We start from the raw sequence: 19,692 nt of genomic DNA, 5'->3' as shown, positions 1-19,692 counted from the left end.
CCATGAGTTACAGACAGATGGCCATGAGTTACAGACACACAGATGGCCATGAGTTACAGACAGATGGGCATGAGTTACAGACACACAGATGGCCATGATTTATAGACCATCAACATCAGATGAGCTAAACTGAAGCAATCTGCTAGATCTGCCAGTCACCAGCAGGCCATAGCTGCTCTGCTGAGTTAGTTATGGGAGGATGGCAGTATGTGTGACCTGCGCTCCTGTGGCTACTTCTAGTCTTATGTTAACTCTTGTGCTCCTCATTTCAGGGTTCTCCAGTGACAGTGACCTTCTGTCCCTCACTGTTGATGCGGACTCTCTTGCCGAGGTAGATGATGGAATGGCTTCCCGTCAAGGTTCTCCCAATAGAACTTTTGGTCTGAGTCTGTCTACGGATTCTTCGGCTGTAGGGGCTGTTGCTTCTGACAGTGAACCAAGCAAAGTAGAAGACCGGGAAAGCCGCAGCCTCTTCCCCAGCAGCTTAAAGCCAAGGCTTGGCAGGAGAGATTACCTGGAGAAGGCAGGGGAACTTATCAAACTGGCCTTAAAGAAGGAGGAGGAAGATGACTATGAAGCTGCTTCTGACTTTTACAGGAAGGGTGTCGATCTGCTCCTAGAAGGTGTACAAGGTATGATTTTGTCCACAGTCATGTGTCCTGGCATGGCTTATGTGGTGCAAGGAAATCTGTCTGTCCAGTGCCTGAAGGCTCTGTGTCCTCCTGTAGTCAGGAGGGGAAATGAGAAGACCTCACGAGTGACGTCATCGCAAGTGCTTGGCACTCTGAGCCACCTATGAAAGTCGATTATCTCCAAAAGCAGGGTCCCCCAGGTGCTGTGGGAATGGCAGACTTTCTCCTGACTTGACCACTGTTCACCAAGCGTGCTCCTGGGGACTGCCCACGAGTTTACTATCAGTGGCCTTGGACAGTGGAGAAGAGGACGCTCTTGGTTTGTCTACCATTGCTTTCTGTTAGCCAAGGCGACTATTAACCTTTGCCTAGTGAACCAAGTGACAGGAATGTGCTGAGCTGAGCATAATGTAGTGTCTCCAAGTACACTACAAGAACTTAGTGTGTGTGTGTGTGTGTGTGTGGTGTCGGGCTTTATTTTGTGCTTTCCTTATTATCACAAGAACAGAATAAAGTGCCCTATACTTAGTGATGTGACTTCTTGGACAGGATGAAATAATCAAAAGCTGATGTGGCTTTCTTCAGTGGACTGTCAGGTCTGCTGCTCTTCTGTGCCTGACGGAACTTCTTATACACTAACACTTTCCTTTAGTATTTCCTCTCAGTACACCCGTTGTCCTGTTAGTCTAGAGCCTTATCCTGCTCTGTGTAGGTATATGTGTTTCTAAACTGCTTCTTTTTAATCATTTTGACTGAATTTCTTCTTAAAAAACTTATTTTTCATTTATTTATTTTGTGTCTGAGTGTTTTGCCTGTGTGTGTGTCTGTGTAGTACCTTCCGTGTGAGAACCTGAAATCTGAGTTGGCCAGAAGAAGGCACTGGGTTCCCTGGAATTGGCACTACAGACAGGTGTGAACTGCCATGTGGGTGCTGGGAAGTGAAGCAGGACCCTCTAGAAGAGCAAAAAGTGCTTTCAGCTGCTGAACCATCTCTCCACCCCTGGATTCTCCTTTTCAGTCTTTATTTCTACTTTGTCAGTTACGTAGTGCCCCAAGTCCTCCCCATGGCCCCTTCTAACTTTGTGTGTTTAAGAACATTGCCTTTTTCTTTAGTTATGGGAGGAGGGCAGGCATGTGTATGTGAGTATACTTTGCCTGTAGAAGCAAGAGATCCCTCTGGAGCTGAAGCTAGAGTTGGCTGTGAGTAGCCTGATAACTTGGGTCCTCTGGAAAAAGCAGTGTGTGCTGTTCACCGGGGAGCCACCTCTCCGTCTGGACTTCCGATGTGTGTGTCTTCTAGCTGCTTCTAGTCTAACGATTTGGCTGGTTTTCCTCTTTTACAAAGGGGTCATGAGAATACTGATTTCTTATCGACTTCCTAGTTGTTAAGATTTGGTTGCTTTCTCTCTCTCTCTCTCTCTCTCTCTCTCTCTCTCTCTCTCTCTCTCTCTCTCTCTCTCTCTCTCTCTCTCTCTCTCTCTCTCTCTCTCTCTCTCAAATCTCTGTCTTGTATGGTTTTTGTCTTAAGTAAATTCTTTGCTGTCATGCTAAGGGAGTCTCAGGAGCAGTAGAAATGAACATGTCCCATTGTCATCTTTAGCTGGACATTCAGGTTGCACTGTCACTGTCTGTTTCAAGGGGCTGGGGTCATGAAGCTGCTAGTGTTTTGTATGTGCAGAAATGAAAGGAGTGGGGCCTGCTTCCCTTCTGTAATTGGCCGGGGTTGCTGGGTACATTTATTTAACCATGACTTGCACTTTGAAGTAGCTGCTGCTCATATCTAATCTCTGAAACTTTGCTTTTCATCTTTTGATTGGCAGGTGACATTTTAGCCTTTTTGTTTTCCAGGCATTTATAGTTTGTTGAATTGTGTGTGTAGAATGTTCTGTGTAAAGGCTTTTTCATTTCTGTTCTTTTCCCTAACTGTCATATCTTGGTCAGGACTGCAGTGGGATGGGCTGCAGATCTGCTCTCGTTGTCCTCCTTTTTCCCCAACATAATTTGCTAGCTTGCTAAAACACTATTGGTCCTTAGTTAGCATAGGTGAGCCATATCATTGGCATCTTTCCATCTAAAGGTTGTTTGTACTAAACCAGGACACTTCATAGTGTTGCCACTTGATGGCACCAGAAAAACAAAAATCATTGCTTGACAATGAATGCGAAGTAGAAATGCAGATTAGCAAGCAACAAAGACTCCTTCAGTCAGTTCTTACTCCACTGATGAGAGCGCATTGTTATGCTGTAAATTCACTAGAAAGCTCTCTGAGCAGCTGTCTAAAGTCAGCTGTCTGAGCTGTTTCTGTCTTCATGCATGTCTGTCTGAAGCCACAGTATCCTGTCTGCTCCTGATAGCGTCTCACTGATGATGTGCCACCCAGAAAGCGAGCCATTGACTTACTACTTGTAGTGAAAGCGAGCCATTGACTTACTACTTGTAGTGAAAGCGAGCCATTGACTTACTACTTGTAGTGTTTTATTGTCTGCTTACCACGCAATGGCATTGTTCAGACAAGCCATGGGAACTGCAGTTACTGAATTCCAGGTTTTTTTTTTTTCACTCATCTATGGAATTCTGATTTTTTAAAAAGAGGAATGCATGTTTCACTCCATGCAGTTTTGCATATGATGTTATGTAAAGTGTGACACAGTCTGAGAACCCTGCGGAAGTAGAATGTTCACCACTCTGCAGACCTGTGTCCCTACATTTGCAGAATAGGTCTCTAAGTTGTGCTTGGTTTGACATTCATGCTCTGAAAAGGTTTATTCTGGCATGACAGAAGAGTCACTGAAATGTCTTTGGAGTTGGCAACACCCACAAATAAAGTCGTACAGTGTAGCCCTTCCCACAGCAGCTCTCATGACTGGGTTAGGTTCCCATGATGCATGGCTTTTGTTTCTGGGCCTCTGGCAGTCCGGGGAGAAGTCTTTCAGAGAGAAGCCAGTGATCTTCGTCTACGGTTCTCACAGGTTGGAAGAACTTACTTCTCTACTGAGCTGCTCATTGAAAAACTGGAGCTTGTCAGGTTGTGGTAGAGCTGGTGGAAATGCTGGTGGTTTTCTTACGAAGTGGCACTTTCACAGCAGAGACCAGATGCAAGCACAATGGTGGCGAACTTCTGTTTGTTAGCAACAAACAAGCCCTGCTAGGGGCCTTTGCCTTCTGCAAATCAGACCTCACTGGTAATGGTTCTCAAAAGGAAGGAGGTACCATTTTCTAGACTTTTAGGTTGCTATGGATTTAAAAAGAGAAAGCATGAAAGTCAAGGTTGCAGGAACAACTTGAACCTTTGTGAAGAATGGGCAGTCTGTTCCACCATCCTTCAATGTTCCTCTGTGTCCTAAGGGTGGGCCTGCGGGGACTTAGGGTGACACAGCACGGCAGATGGATGGGGAAGGCTGCAGCGGTAGCAGCAGCCACCTGTCAAGTGTTGACTGCCTGTCACAGCATCAGGTCTTTTCTTCTTCTTATTTTTTTTTTTTTTAAGATTTATTGTTTTTATGTGAGTACACTGTAGCAGTCTTCAGACACACCAGAAGAGGACACCAAATCCCATTGCAGATGGTTGTGAGCCACCTTGTGGTTGCTGGGAATTGAACTCAGGACCTCTGGAAGAGCAGTCAGCGCTCTTAACCACGGGCCATCTCTCCAGACCCTCTTACATTATTTTTAATATTCAGGAAAGCCAAAGCTGAATACTAGCTAGTCATACGGGGCATTGCTTAGTGGCATTGAAATAAAGGATGCAAATATTTGATACGAAGACCCTGAAAGCCTGGCACGTACTTAGCAAGAGTAACTATTTAAAACACGAATCTGCCAGATGACAAGCATTGTTCCTGTGCCCACCTGTGGGCCCCTGGGAATCACAGAGCTCATCTTGCTGCCTCTGCCTCCTGTGTTCTGGTTTCCAGAGTGGCAGGTTTGCTCCTCCTGAGGTGACCTTAAGCCCTGACTTTCAGGTGAGGGGACGAGGTCCAGGTGAGTAGATCTGGTGTTCAGTCTGGGCTTTTCCTCATACAGACCTTGTGTCCTGGCTGTGGTACCTCTCACCTACTTGTCTCCTGACCACACGAGCTTTGTGATGTAGAGACACAGCAGGCCCTCAGTGTTACACACTGCACTTGATTTTGTACGTCTACTCCTTTTTGGGCTACTGGTCCTTGTTCCTTTACACTCTGTCCACCCAGGAGACCACCCTGCAGCCCTGTGTACACGTGTGTACCAGGTACTGAGATGGCGCATTAGGTCACATTAGTGATGGCCTACTGGGTGGACACAGCCCTGCTATGTGTGTCTGTAGTATGATGTGATGATGTAACACATCATACTACAGACACACCTGTAAGTTTGCCAGCCACACCTGTGTTTCAGGGACTTGGTGGCAATGCCACCAATGTGATCTCCTGTCTTCCCCATTTCCTGCGTTCCCTGCTCCTCCTTTCCCTCCTATTCTCTTTCCCCTCTCTTCTCCCTCCTCCTCTTCTCCCTCCTCCTCTTCTCCCTCCTCCTCTTTATTTTCTTTCCCTTTGATAGCTCTGTTACACATTCTGAAGACATCTATGAAAAGGGTTACTGTTGTCTATGTATTTTATCTTTGCAAACTCTGCTGACGTTTGTCACTAGTGCAGCTGGTTCTAATGTTACGACTTGGTTTAGAGACACAACTCACTGCCTGCCATTTTCATTCTGGCAAACATCTGATACAATACCCAGCCTTTCCCACAGTGCACAGCACCCCAGGAGATGTGTGCCTGTTCTGGTTCTTCTTGGAAGGAGCCATGAACTCCTCTATTCTCCTAGGTGGCTGCTAAGTCACTGGGCAGGCTCTAAATTAAGCCATGTGTCCAAAGGCTGGTGTTAGAACCTGCGTGGGCCTTGTAGAGGCCCATAGTCATCCCTGCGTAGGTGCTGTACAAAGTGGCTGGGATCTGATCATCCCTTGAACAAGAGTTGCTCACATATTTGGAAACCCTGTAGATCGTCATGCTTACTTCAAAGTGGATAGACAGAGAGAACAGGCAGGAAAGTGTGGGTTTAGCGGAGGAACCAAGGCATTAGATGTTACTATTGGATCTTGGAATGGGAAATTTCACTCTGACCTTTGAGTTACTTATTCTTCCCTTGGTGCTCATGACGTCACACCATAGACACACTTTCTCATTCACTTCACCTGCTGCTCACTTCTGTACCAAGTATGCTAAGCCTAAGGGTGGCCATGTAAGAAACTCCGGTGCTTTTGTGCCTGCCTGTGTGTTGGTTCTTGCTTCCATCTTGTTCACTGCTGTGGATTCTAGGCTCAGTGGCCACCTGGTGACCAGGGGTTCTGTCTCACCTGCATCTCTTTTCTTTCCCTAGAGGTGTGCTGGGATTGCAGGTGGACACCATTGCTTCTGGCTTTACATGGGTCCTAGGGATTTGAACCCTGGTCCTTACACTTGCATGGCATGCATTTTACCCAGGTAACCATCTCTCCAGCCCCTGTGTTTGTTTTTGATACAGATTTTTTTTTTTTCTTAGAAATCACCATGCTGAGTAGGCTGGCCTTGAACTTGTGATACCACTGTTTCTGCCTTGTGAGTGCTGGGGTTACAGGTGTGTTCCACCATGCCTGAGTTGGGAAAAAAAAATGTTTGTTTTGAGACAATTAATGCCTTTTAATTCGGTGGCCCCTTGCCTTTTTATTTATAAAACTCTTTGAGAGTTCCCCATTTTTGGTATACTTTTGATTCTGGGGCACCTTGTTAACCCCCTATACGCGTAGGCATTTTGCATTTCTATGATAAAGACTGGATTTGGACAGGATTGCCTGGGCTCTGTGGGCTCTGCTGCTGTCCTTTCTTGATGGTGGTTCAGCTTCTCTCTGGATCGGGAGAAGTTTGCCTCGTCTTGCTTCTTCCTCTTCTCTCTGCAGGGCCTCGCTCCTGGGTGGAGTTTCTTCCTGTGAGTGTGACACTTTGAGATGCTCTTCTTATAAACGGAATTGCAGTGTTTGCTGTGGGTTCACTGCTGGTGAATAGAGGCTCAGTTGTGCTCTATGTGTTGATCTGTCCAGCACCTTGAACTACATCTGGTTTGTTACTTCTGGTGGTTTTGCTGTGGATTGTTTGGCGTACACATGTATACACACACACACACACACACACGTACAAACATGTACACACTTGTGCACACACATGTACATACATGTGTGCACACACAATCCACACATATGTACACACGCACGTACACATATGTACACATAGGGATCCTTGGTCTGAATATACATGTGTTAATTGGCCCACTATTTGTGAATAGTCTGGTATGCCACACTCTTGTTCTTGCCTTGTGCTCTGGCTGCATCTCCAGTGCAGAGATGTGTTTGGGGAGCAGTTGGCCTTGATTCGTCCTGGTCTTGGGGGGTGCTCCCCATTTCCCACAGGAGGAGGTTCAGCTTTGTAGATTCCACTGAGTCCCTGCTGGGTTCCCCTTGTCTCCATCCTGCACTGGGTCCCTGCTGGGTCCCCCTTGTCTCCATCCTGCACTGGGTCCTGACAGTTGTCTTTTTCTCAATCAGTGTTCTGCTAACACTGCTTCACATGTTCTTTTGCACTCACTCCTGTCTGTTAGTGACTCTTAAGTGGAAGTCCTACTTGCCAGGAGACTTGTGTCATAATGTGAGCCACGCTGAGCTTTGTGATATTTCTTTTTATTTATTTGTCATTTGATATGATTGGAAAAGAGATCTTTTTAATGAAGAACACTATTAAATAAATTTAGGTAGTTTTCTAATGTGAAACGTTCTATAGTCTTTTTATTCTAAGATAAAGATTATACTTTTCACTATAATTCAATAAATTGCCTTAATTGAGAGTTTTTAAGATCTTGACCATTTTGAAGCCGGCTAGAAGAATTTTAAAGCAGTAAAATTAAGACTGAAATGTAAAGATTTGAAGCTGTTTAAGTACCCGTCTGTGCTTCTCTCTTTGCTGTCTGCATCAGCATGCTCATTTCTCTCTTCTCAGGCAGGTTCAGAAGTGAGCCAGCAGAAGGCAGTTCGGAGATCGAGAGCTCAGAGGACTGACTGTAGGCTCGGAGAATACCCATTCCTTGTTCCCCATCCTCACAGATGAGCACTTGCCTTTCAAGAGATCCTCTATACCCAGTCACTTCTTTCAGGCTTTGTGTTAGACTGGACTCTTCCAGTTATGGGTAACAAAACCCTTAGCAACTCAAACGGTTCATATCCAAAAGAATGTTAGCTCAGAAAAATGCTGAGCTGTGTGGCTACCTCAGTTTAGGTATCTTAAGTATCAGTTAGCTTCTGTCTTATGCATTGCCCAGCTCTGCACACACGCTGCACTGTGCTGCTGTGCCCCTGTGGATCCTTGGTCTGCACACACACTGCACTGCACTGCACTGCTGTGCCCCTGTGTCCCTGGGGATCCTGGGGATCAGGGGGGAGGAGGGCATCTTTCCCCATGTTGACTGTTCATGCCAAATCAATCAGGGAACGAGGGAAATTAGGGACCAGGAAAGTGTGGCTTACAGTGACAGAGACCTACAGGTAACACACACTGGGCCAGTAGACATGTCTGTCTATTATATATAAGTTAAATATAGTATGATAAGGATGGGAGAAAACATATGAGAAAGAACAAGTAGACATTTTTAAATTATATAATGTTACAACTAAAATTTAAAACTCATTTGGACAGATTTAACAGAGCAGAGAAAGATTATTAAACTTGATTGTAAATGAATACAAATCATTCAAATTGAAACATAGGAAAGTTTTTTAAAAAAAGGAATATACAAGGCACGTGGACCACTATTAAATACACTATTAAATGGCCCACTGTAAAATAGGGCATAAAAAGGGGAGCAAGAGAGATGAGGCTGAAGCAGTATTGACAAGACAACAGGGGCTGGGGAAATGGCTCAGCAGTCACGAGCATGCACTGCTCTAACACAGGACCCAAGTCTGATTCCCAGAACCCACATCATGCCTGTGACTCCAGTTCCAAGGAATCCAACACCCTTTTCTGGTCTCCTAGGGTACCAGGCACAGACTTCCCTGCAGGCAAAACACTCATACTCACAAAATAAAATAGGGTAAATAATATTCTTTTAAATAATTATGTATTTATCTTATGTATATGAGTACACTGTCTTCAGACACACCAGAAGAGGACATCAGATCCCATTACAGATGGTTGTGGGTGTTGGGAATTGAACTCAGGACCTCTGGAAGAGCAGTCAGTGCTCTTAACTGCTGAGCCATGTCTCCAGCTGCAATAGTAAATATTTTTAAAAAAGATCACAAACAAAAAGTTATGTGACAACTGATAGTTAAGTCAGGAAATGAGAAAGCAGTAGTTTAAACAGAACACTATGGATTGGACTCACAGGTTGTCTAGGTGATACAAGAGGATTAGAAAACAGGTGTTTATCTGTTAAGGAAACAGCTTTAACATTTATTATGTTTATTTACTAGTACGTGTAAGTGTGTGCACAACTGTGTTATGGGACACAAAGGACACCTTGAGGGATTTGGCTTTCTCCTGCTCCCATACAGGACCTAGTGACCAGTCATCCTCAAATTTGACCACACATGCCTTTACCCACCAAGCTGTCTTACCATTCCTGGCATAATTACACTCAATTAACTCATCCTAAAGTACAGTTTTCACTATTTAGCCATAAGAAAGAGCTTTGCATTTGTTCTTTTTAAGACAGGCTCCCCTCGTGTTGTTCAGAGCGGCCTCAGACTCACTGCACAGTTGAAAATGTCTCTGAACCTCAATTCTCCCGTCTCTCCCCCCTACAGGAGTTACCAGTGTGAGTTACCCAACCTACTTTCAGACATTTGTCAACTTCGCTCATTTAAGTTTTTCTCTGTTTTGTTTGTGGCTCTGAGCCATTGTTCTAGCACTGGGTTGTAAACTTTATAAACTCCCAGTGCTGCAAGTGGCCAGGCCCCTCTGAGGAGCTCCAGGAGCCAGGCAGTAAATGCTAAAACAGGTGGTAAGGCTGTAACCTTCTTACCAGCCCCTCAAAGCCAGAGAGTGGCCAGGCCCCGTCTGCCCACCCGCCCCCAGCCTTGCCTACCAGCTCTAACTGTCCTGTTCTAATGACTGTAGATGTCGTTTCCAGCCCTGTAGTGGAAGAACAAAGAAATCCCACCAATCCCTGAGCTTGTCTCTAAGATCAGGCCATATAAGCAGGCTCCTGCACTGGCTTTACTTGATGATGGACTCAGTCCACCAATCCCAGTCCACTCTGGAAGGCTCCCTCTCCCCCAGAGAACCCCGATGAACCCTGCATTCTGCCCGTTCTCTGATGCTGCTTAGCTGAGCATAGGCGGTCACCTCCCTGGGGTTTTCGTCCCAATACATGCCTGTGTGAGGTTTGTTTCGCAGAGTAACTTTGGACATGGTGCCTTCTGCTTATCCTCCGGGTGGTGGTTGTTATTTATTATTCTTTCTTTACCTCCTGCCTGAGTAAAAAGGTTGTTTCTTTTATTTACTTTTTAAAAATTAGTTGTGGGAGAATTGGATCTCTCTGCCCACCATGTGACTTTTGAGGATCAAAGTGAGGGTGGCAGGCCTGACAGCAAGCACCTTTATCCTACTGGCCCTATATTGGTTGTTTATGTGTTTTCTCTTATGTGTTCTTAGACTATAATTATCCAGAGAATAGTCAGCTCTTCTGAAAATTTTGAAGTATAATGATATGTTCAGAAAAGTATATAAGACCATAGCTCAGTGTATTACCATGCACAGAAGAGTCTCTTAGAACTGATACCCGCACCAAGAAGCAACATTTGGTCAGCATCCTGAAGTATCCCTCGCTCCCTCCCAGCCATCCTAACATTAATAGTGTCCAGGACTCTTCACGGTATTAAGTGCAGCAGCCTGTTTTCCCTACCTGCTCCTGTAGGACAGGCTTATGGCTTAGCCCTGGCTATGCCCTAGGGGCCAGCATCTTGTTTCTCTTTGGCTAATTTCTGCAGAGTCCTCCTTTCCTTTGACTCTTCACTGCTGGGAGAGTGCTCCAGAGAGCCGTCCATGGCAGGCCAGCCAGGAGGCAATGCTCCGACAGGGTCTCTGCTCAGAGCCTGTCCCTAGCTCCTGCTCTGGCTTTACTTGATGATGGACTCAGACACTACAGTGTGAGCTAAATAAACCCTTTCCTCCCCACGGTGCTTGTGGTCAGGGTGTTCCCCACAGCAATAGAAAAACTAAGATACCTTCTCTGTCTGCTGCTTCCTGAGGGACAAAGCTTCATTAAGCCCCACAGTGGTTCTGTTCACCTTGAAGACTTTCACTGTAGACTGCTCCAGCTTGCAAGTCCTGTCCGTGTTCGGCCATGTTGGCCTTATTTGAATGAAGCTGTTTTCCTAAGTCACAATGCCCCTTTATGTTTATTCAAGGATCACTTAAGCGTGTTCATACGACTATGACAGGGACCCTGGAAGCTCTGTTGAATTTGGCTTGTTTCCCTATTTACAGACATTCTGAGTATCTGGGTCATATGTGGATTTATTTCTCCCTCTGTGGGGAGATGGGAATTGGATGCCTGCCAGTGTCCTCTGAGCCTGAATCTACATGGATGGTTTTCTTGAATGTTCAACTTTATCAGTTGGAATATGTTGTATATGTTGGATCTGATCATTACTGTTTACTCATGGTTTGTATATGCATATTTTTATTTTTTACACGTGCATACCTGATGAATTTCAAGGTAAATTATCAACATTATGGCCTTTATCCTGTGACTTTCATGACCAGAAAATGGGATCATTCTAAAATTCACAGTAGAGTTGGCATACTTAACAGATCTGAGACAGCCTTATAGGGAAGGGTTTAATGGTGGATTCAACTTGACAGCTGCTAAAATTAGGTAGCCACTAAGGAGGGTCTGTATTGCCCTTTCTGTCAACTTTGTTGATTTTTGTCAAGCAATTTGCTGTTTCACACAAATAGCCATGCTTGTTTAAATTAAATATATTTCCTTGTTCTCTAAGATTGAATTCCAGGCATTATATATTAGGTGTGCAAGTTGTCTGCCACTGAGCTGTATCATACCACATTCCTTTTATAATGGGATAGGATGAAATATTCTTAATTAACAATTAAGAATTATTTTATTGGAAAAGTAGAACGTTGGCATAAGAGTTGCCTTGAAAAAGCCCAGAGCTGTGACAGCTCTTCCCCTGGAAGAGAAAAGCTCTGTGTGGGGGACACTGAAGGAAGGTCAGGAGCCAGGAGAGGGAAGAGAGAACAGAGATCCCTAGTCAGATTTTCCTGCTGAGTCCTTAGATAATCTGGGAGAGCGGTGCCTGGCCTGCTCTTCTCATTGCAGCTTCAGGAAGTGAGCTAGAAGGCATGGGTGATGGGGAGCTGCCAGGCTAAGTGCTCACCATTCTTTGAGTGAACTGAGCCCATCATAGAGGAGACAGAGTGCAGGATAATCCAGCAAGTGAGGTCCGTCTGCTCTATGCCCAGCTGTCTCCATGCAGACGGGGATCCCTCATTTCTCTGCACAGATGGGGAGCATTCATTCTGGACTGGAGGATAGGTGTCAAGATTCAGTACTCCTGGTTTGAGCAGGCCCTTAGTCCCCAACATTGTTTTGCCACCTCATGTAAGCTAGCATGGGACTTTCACACAAGTTCTGCCTCTAGAGCCTCTTCTGTCACCCTCGTGACAGCATAATTACTTAATTTTCTGATTCTTAGGCCAACCTTTCTGCATTTGCAAAACTAGTTCTCTCTTCATGTGCATGCTTCTTGGATTCCTAGCTAATGTCACCATTGCTGGACTTGAGTAAGGAGCTACAATAGTCCTAGACAATGACATGTCACCTAAGTCACATGCCATCTTGGAGTTTTCTTTAATAGTCAGTTTTAGTAAATATAGGATTTCTAGGGCCGGGAGATGGCTCTGTGCATGATGTGTTTGTTATCAAAGCCTGAGAATGGGAGCTCAGATCCCCAGAACCCATGGAGGGCTGGGCTGGGCAGCACCTGTTTGTTCCTATGTCGAGATGAGAGCTAGACACAGGAGGGTGTGAGGACCAGTTCTGAAGGCGGTCCCTCTGTGCATGTATTGTGGCATGGTTGTTCTTGTCCTCACATTAATGTCTACTCAGCACATGTGTGTAGACCCCCTCCCCAATTTCTTATTCTCAGTAACATAGGTAACAAGGACCATATATTCTCTCTTTCCTGAAGCAACTAAAATACCACACAGCAGTGATGGGCCATGGTTTCTGAGAAACAGGAACCAAATGAGGTGAGGCCATGAGTCCTTTGTTCATGGAACTGTGCCCGTAAATGACTAGGGAGGCCAAAGTTGAGCTTGTACTTAGGGCTGGCCGGCTGGAGACGCAGGGCTCGTGTGTCCTGTCTGGGGAGGAGGCAGCTGCAGTGATGGTAGACTGTCCCCAGAGCTGTCCAGAGCATTCTGACCAATGCTTATAGGGGAGTCGCCAGTGGAGGGGAGGGGAGCCACTGTCAGAGCTGAGCTGAGCTGAGGACAGCGTCTGCTGCCCAGAGGCAGTCTGACAGATTCAGTGTGGGCATTGGGCGGGATGCTGGGAAGGTGTGCCACACGCTGTCAAAACAAGACCCCAGAGCATCAGATATCCTAAAGTAAACTCAGGAATTAGAAAAACGTCTAAAAGTTCACACCAGTGAAGAGCCAGTAAATACCATCCACTCAGCACCACTCTGGCCGGGCCAGAGCCCTGCAGATTCCCTGAGGATGGCTCCTGCTCTGAAGACTGGCAGTACATAGACACTGCTTCTCTGCAGCCCCGCCCTTGCTGGCCCCATTTGCTTTTCTTTTTACATAGGCTGCATCTCTAGACAAATGAGCCTGATAATGTGGTTTTAGTTACTGTATTTGTAATCCCAGCACACAGTAGGTTGAGACTGGAGAATTGCTTCAAGTTCAAGGCCAGCCTAGGCTACTTAGCAAGAATCTACTACAAACTAACAAAGAAACTAACAAACAAACAAACAAACAAAAACCAACAAAGAGCAAAGGGATGGAGGGGGCAGATTTTCTCTTTTGTATGGGTGTATGACCTGGGTGCTCTTTAGTGATGGCGCTAGTCTCTGAATTGGTTCCTGGCACTTGTCTCCTTGGTGTCTGCTGGCGTTTTTCATGTGCATATCAGTGTTCATGAAGCTTGGGCATCTTTTTCTGTTACATCTTCCAATAAGGTATTTCTTGCCTGTTTCTTCTTTTCTATTCTGTAGACTGGGCTCTGTAGACATTCGTTGATTTCCATAGGTGCTTAAGCCTCTGTCCTGTTTCTTCCTGTTTACTCTTAGTGGTTTCCCTTGAGTTCTTTCTTATGTTGTTAGCTCAGTCTGCTCTTTAATTCATTCCTCAATTCCTGCAGCATGGTCTCTCAGCATGCTCTGAACTATGCTCGTAGCAGTGTTAAAATGTGTATGTGGGTCCCCTCGGTTGGCATTCCTGTTGACCACCTTCCCCTGTGTATAGACCACATTGTTTTCATGGTGTGTGTGCGTGTGTGTGTATGTGTGTGTGTGTGTGTGTATGTGTCTCCTATTTTCTTTGATGCTCAACACTTGACATGTTGGATTCTACAGCAACTCCACAGTCCTTCTCATCCTCTAGGGGCAGCTGTCACTGCTGTCTTTTGTTCTGTTATATGTCACTTTCTGTTCTTAGCGGTGGCCCCTGAGGTGTGTAGGTTAGTACCTGTATTCACAGGTAAGACACTCTGCAGGTCTTCCATGGCTTTTGCTTTTTCCTTGTGAAGGACCACCCATTTGTGAGGATGAGCTGATCCTGGGCTCTCTTATGCAAGTGAGCAGCTTTTAAGACCCCAGGACAATTTGGGAGCATATGGGGCACACCATCTTGTTTCTTGATGTTGATTTCAGCTCTCACTCCGATGAAGCTTCACAGGAGATTCAAGGTAGCTGGGCCCTCACAGCTACCATTCCATTGCATTAGGCCGGGGAGCAGATAGAAGTAACTTCACGTTGAAATATCACAGACCTTTGCTTTTCTTGCTGCAGTTTAATACACACACACACACACACACACACACACACACACACACAGTCACATTCTTACCTCAGTTTTTATATGTTCCCATCAATGTCTAGAATTGATGCTTTGGGTCATTTTGTATGGTTTTATTTATGGAGAGCTTTTACTAAGTGACTCCCCAACATTCTGGATGCCTATCCCCTGTCATCTCTTTAAGAACAACTTCATAATTATTTTTTACAAAGTCTGTTCTTATTGAATGTGACCCATTCTTTCTTTTCCTGTGTGATCTATATGAATGCATGCATATGCTTGCATGTGTGTGTGTGCGCGTGTGCATATGGGGGTGGGGGTGGGGGTGGGGGAGGTGAGGCTCATGTGTGCACAGGCCAGAGACTGATGTCCTTACTCTCTCTCCACCTGATTTATAGGAGCAGGTTCTTGTGAACCTGGAGTTGATGGATTGGCTGGTTTAGCTGGCCCGCTTGCCTCAGGGATCCTCTGACTTGACTCTGGAGTGCTAGAATTAGTGATCTACTACATCCATGTGAATTATGGTGACTTACTAGATCCACTTGAGTTTTCTGTGGGATTTGCACTCAAGTCTCTGCATTTGCACAGCAAGCGGTCTATCTACTGAGCCTTATCTCAGGCCTCCGATGAGTGCGCTATCAAAGGACTCATTGATTTTCAGGTGCATTCAGCTACTGTGGCCACAGGTTATGCCCCGTGCCTTCTGTTTCCCCCCAAGGCTTACCTGAAGTCAAGTGCCACCATCTGCTCAGCTTCTGCCACAGGGATTTTTTCGTTTCCTTAGAAACACTGAGGCCCTGCTGCTGTGCTTGGGACATGTCCCCATCCTCCTGGCTGACTCTGGTCAGCCAGGAAGCCTTTCCTCAGTTCTGCTCAGACCAGAAGCCCTTTTCCAACTTCTTGCCACTGCATGCCTTTGCTTGTTTCTATGATGCCACCAAGGCGTCTGTCTTGTTTTCAGGGCTCTTAAAGCTGAGTGGCCTGTTGTGCATCATTTTGTCCTAATGGAGCACCTGGAAAAGAAGGTATTCTCTGTAAATGTTGCATTTTTCCCATAGAAGTAGGTGCTTGGTGCAAGAAGATGGCTCATGGAGAAGAGGGCTTCTTGAAGAGGGAGAGAATTAGTTGAATCTTGCCGATTGTGGCTAGCAGCCAGCAGGCAAAAGTGTACAGAGTCCAGCCATTGAAATGTATCAGTTATGTGTGTTGTTACATAAATATCTTGTTACATAGATGTCCTAGGGAGCCTGTGATCTTCTGGCTTTCACACAGTGCCCTGTCCCCTTTCCTTCCTTGTCATGTGTACCTGCTCTAGCTGCCCTTGAACTGGACTCTGTTTTCTTTATTCAGACTCCATCCATAAGTCCCTCTCGCTATAAGACAAGTGTTGGCAACTGGGCAGCTGTCATTTGCTTGGATGTAATATTTCTGATCTTTATGGAAACAGGATGTTACTAGATTCCTGTGGTCCAGTTTGGCTGCTCATATTCTGAAGAAACAATGTCACAGTAATAGTTCATTGAAGAACATAGTAGCTGGTCATTAAAGGTTTATATCAAGTACTTAAGTCTGGACCTCAGCATGGGATTCTCCATGTCTCTCGCAGTCTTGTGTGTGACTTTCTGATACTCATGCCTGGAGCTGGGCTCTGCTCATGCTTTGGCTGGTCCCCTTTGTTTTTATTTCTTTGCAGAAATGCATATTTGCTTTTTGTGTGTTCTTGCACACACACACACACACACACACACAGAGTACACTTGTGTGACATGATGTAAATATGCAGATTAGAGGCCAGCTGGTTCCTCCTGTGGGCCCCAGGGACAACTCAGGTTGTCAGGTTTGGCAGCAACCTAAAGATAACACATTGAGTCCTCTCGCTGGCTCTTCCCTTGATTTTTAGACAGGGTCTGGTGTAGCTTAGGCTGGCTTGAAACTTGTAATATAGCCCAGGCTGGTGGTGAGTTCGCTATCTTCTTGTTTGAGGGTAGGGCTGAGATTATAGGGGTGAGCTACCACACCCAGCTGTTTTTATTATCCTTTTGTTTCTAATGGGGAGAAGGAGCTGGGAAAGACTGTATAGTATTGTGCTTATTTTGTAATTTTAGGAGGTCACATGCCTTGGGTCATCAGGACTGTCTATGTACAGTTGGTTTACTATTGGGGAGCAGGATTAGTTATGGTGACAGCAGTGAGGGTGCCGTGGTCCCTGTGGATCAGCCCGGTGTGTGCTGTGTGTGTCTGAGGGGCTACTGTGTCATTAAGAAGCAGAACAGTCGCTAAGCTGTTGACCATGACCATGGGGAGGTTTTGCTGTCTGTTTTCTATGAGCTACCATGCTGGAGTTCCTAGAGGGTCACAGGCAGAGGAAGAAAGTCAAGATACAGTTTGCCAGCGTATGCTCCTTGAATTTTTCACAATTTTCATGTCAGCTTTTATGCTGAGAGTTTCACATTTTAATGATGAAATGTTTACTGGAAATTATAGCTTGGAAAAAGAGCAGTGCTTTCGTGCTTCAGCAAAAAGCTAGGTAAAGCACTGATGGTAAAGTAGCTGCGGAGTTTGATATTCAGATTGTATGAGCAGTAAGCAGCGCATCTGAAATCACCCGCACATTGCAACAAACACATCATCATCTGCTTAAAAAGAGTTATAATTACAGTTGACGAAGCATGGACACCATAAAAATGCATTAGTGTGGCTTGACACATTAATTACCTGTTTTTGCAGATGTTTTTATGTATTGTTGTATGAACAGTTTACAAAATAATTACAGGAAAGTCATATGGAAAATAAACTAAGTGGGTGGCTCCTCATCTAAATATTTTCATTCATGTGCGTGTGTGCGGCACAGCTGCTGTGCTGCACAAGCCGGGGACAGAGAGCTCCCCAGGGCTGAGGAGACGACCTCTATCAGCAGCTCAAGCACACTTTATATTTTTGGCAATACAGTTTACAAACATTCACTTCAAAGGACCGGGTTAATCCTGTGATTACTGAAGAAATCATTGATTCTGATAGGAAGAAGTGTAAATATCCAGGGATAATATAAGTCAAATTAAATAAAAAATAAACCCAAAACCTCAAGTGGAAACTGACTGTCTATCTGTTTGGAAACTACTGCTTTAGCGCTGACAGGCTTGAGAGCTCTCTGAGAAAGTTTTAACATTTTTTTTTTTTTTTTTTTTTGGTTTGATTTTTCGAGACAGGGTTTCTCTGTATAGTCCTGGCTGTCCTGGAACTCACTTTGTAGACCAGGCTGGCCTCGACCTCAGAAATCCGCCTGCCTCTGCCTCCCAAGTGCTGGGATTAAAGGCGTGCGCCACCACTGCCTGGCAAGTTTTAACATTCTTTTTTTTTTTTTTTTTTGGTTTGATTTTTCGAGACAGGGTTTCTCTTCTGTGCAGTCCTGGCTGTCCTGGATCACACGCTGTAGACCAGGCTGGCCTCGACCTCAGAAATCCGCCTGCCTCTGCCTCCCAAGTGCTGGGATTAAAGGCGTGCGCCACCACTGCCTGGCAAGTTTTAACATTCTTCTGTGACACCTCGCATTAAGAGCTGTGATCTGTAACGTGCAGATTGTTGTGGATTCATTACCAAGTGTTGCTCTGTATAAACTGCTCAGTTGAGTTTCTGGTTGGTTCTCATTTGAGTGTGACCTTGCCTTTACTCAACAGCTGTCATGCTGCAGTGGGTGGCCACAGAAGTGAGTGTCATCTGAAGAACTGCAGGACACAGGGCATGCCTCCTGTGCTCTTACAAACCATTCCAAAAGGTGTCTCTTGGGACTGTGACTGCCAAGTAGGAGAAATAGTTGGTAGAGTCCGTCCTACTTACTTGTGGTTTACAATTACTTAGAATACCTGCATTTCTTATTGATACTGTTTTGACAATTTCAAGCAAAATTATGTCAAAATGTCATTTCCCCTTTTAGTGTGACCACGTTGCTTAGTTCTGCTGGGGTGCTTTTGTGTACATTTCAATGACAGAGACTGTGGTCTCCAACCGCACATCTTATGCATTTGTTGCTTTTTAGGAGAGAAGCACCCAGGTATAGGGAGGGGCAAGAGAGACGCCCCAGCTGTCAAGATATAGTCTCCCACCCCGCTCCAGTTTGAAAATAAATAGAAAACTGGAGAAAGCCGCAATTAGCAAGTATAAATGTGTGCCCTTCTAAGTCAAGTCCTGAAGTCCTGTGTCACCCTGCCTGGGACACAAGCCATCCTTTTGTCTAATATGTGTGTTATGTGCCTGCCTGGCCATCAGTCACTTGGACCTTGTCTTGACTGGCAGACTGACTATGGTATAGCAGCCCCTTTCTGTAGACCTGTCTCTCTTATAGACTTTGGATGTTCAGTGGATGTCTAGAACTTAATCTCTGTGGACAAGGGGGAGACCACGGTGTCTTTAGTCCCACCTTGTACTGCTGGAGCACAGTAATTCATTGGCTTATTCAGTTAGTATGGTTTGATTGCAGGGTCTTCTGTATGTAATGTCCTGAGACAGCACTGAGGTGATGGTGCTGCTGGAACATAGTTTTAGTATCCAGGCCTCTCTCCTGCAGGTATGGGTGGGAGGGAGACAGAGAGAGAGAGAGAGAGAGAGAGAGAGAGAGAGAGAGAGAGAGAGAGATCATCTCTGGGAAGACCTGTGTTCTCCTGAGTTAGCCCAAGCAGTCTAGTCCAGGGGTCTGCACAGCTGGAGCTGCTGCAGTGGGAGGGAGGCGCAGCCTCGTGGTAAAGTGGCTTCAAGAAGGTGAGCTGTGTGTGCTGAATCTGATGGACACCAAGCCAGCTACTTCTTAACCAGGGGGCTGTTAGAGCTGGTGAAGGGGCTGTTTGCACTAAGGCATTTCCGACAAGCAGGATGACTTGGATTCAGTACTGTGCCACATTGTGGAAGGGGAAACTTAACTTGTACAAGCTGACTCTGACGTCCACTCGTGTGCCACGGCGCACACAGTAAGTAAGAGTAGTTACATTTTACTCTGACGTCCACTCGTGTGCCACGAC

General features: G+C 45.5%; 1 protein-coding gene across 4 annotated transcripts in view; it reads left to right on the top strand.

Moving 5' to 3' along the window:
* The window catches only part of Rps6kc1 (ribosomal protein S6 kinase C1), a 137,777-nt gene that overhangs the window by 42,661 nt on the left and 75,424 nt on the right, over positions 1-19,692 (top strand). For all 4 annotated transcript variants that reach the window (XM_021198093.2, XM_021198094.2, XM_029538787.1 and 1 more), the window contains one exon: positions 273-632. In XM_021198093.2, coding sequence (XP_021053752.1) covers positions 273-632 — 360 coding nt within the window. The remainder of the gene's footprint in view (positions 1-272; positions 633-19,692) is intronic.

This window comes from Mus pahari, chromosome 5 (genome assembly GCF_900095145.1).
Source record: "Mus pahari chromosome 5, PAHARI_EIJ_v1.1, whole genome shotgun sequence".
Lineage (NCBI taxonomy): Eukaryota > Metazoa > Chordata > Mammalia > Rodentia > Muridae > Mus > Mus pahari.
Note: the sequence above shows the minus strand (reverse complement) of the source record. Positions and strands in the feature narration are given on the sequence as shown.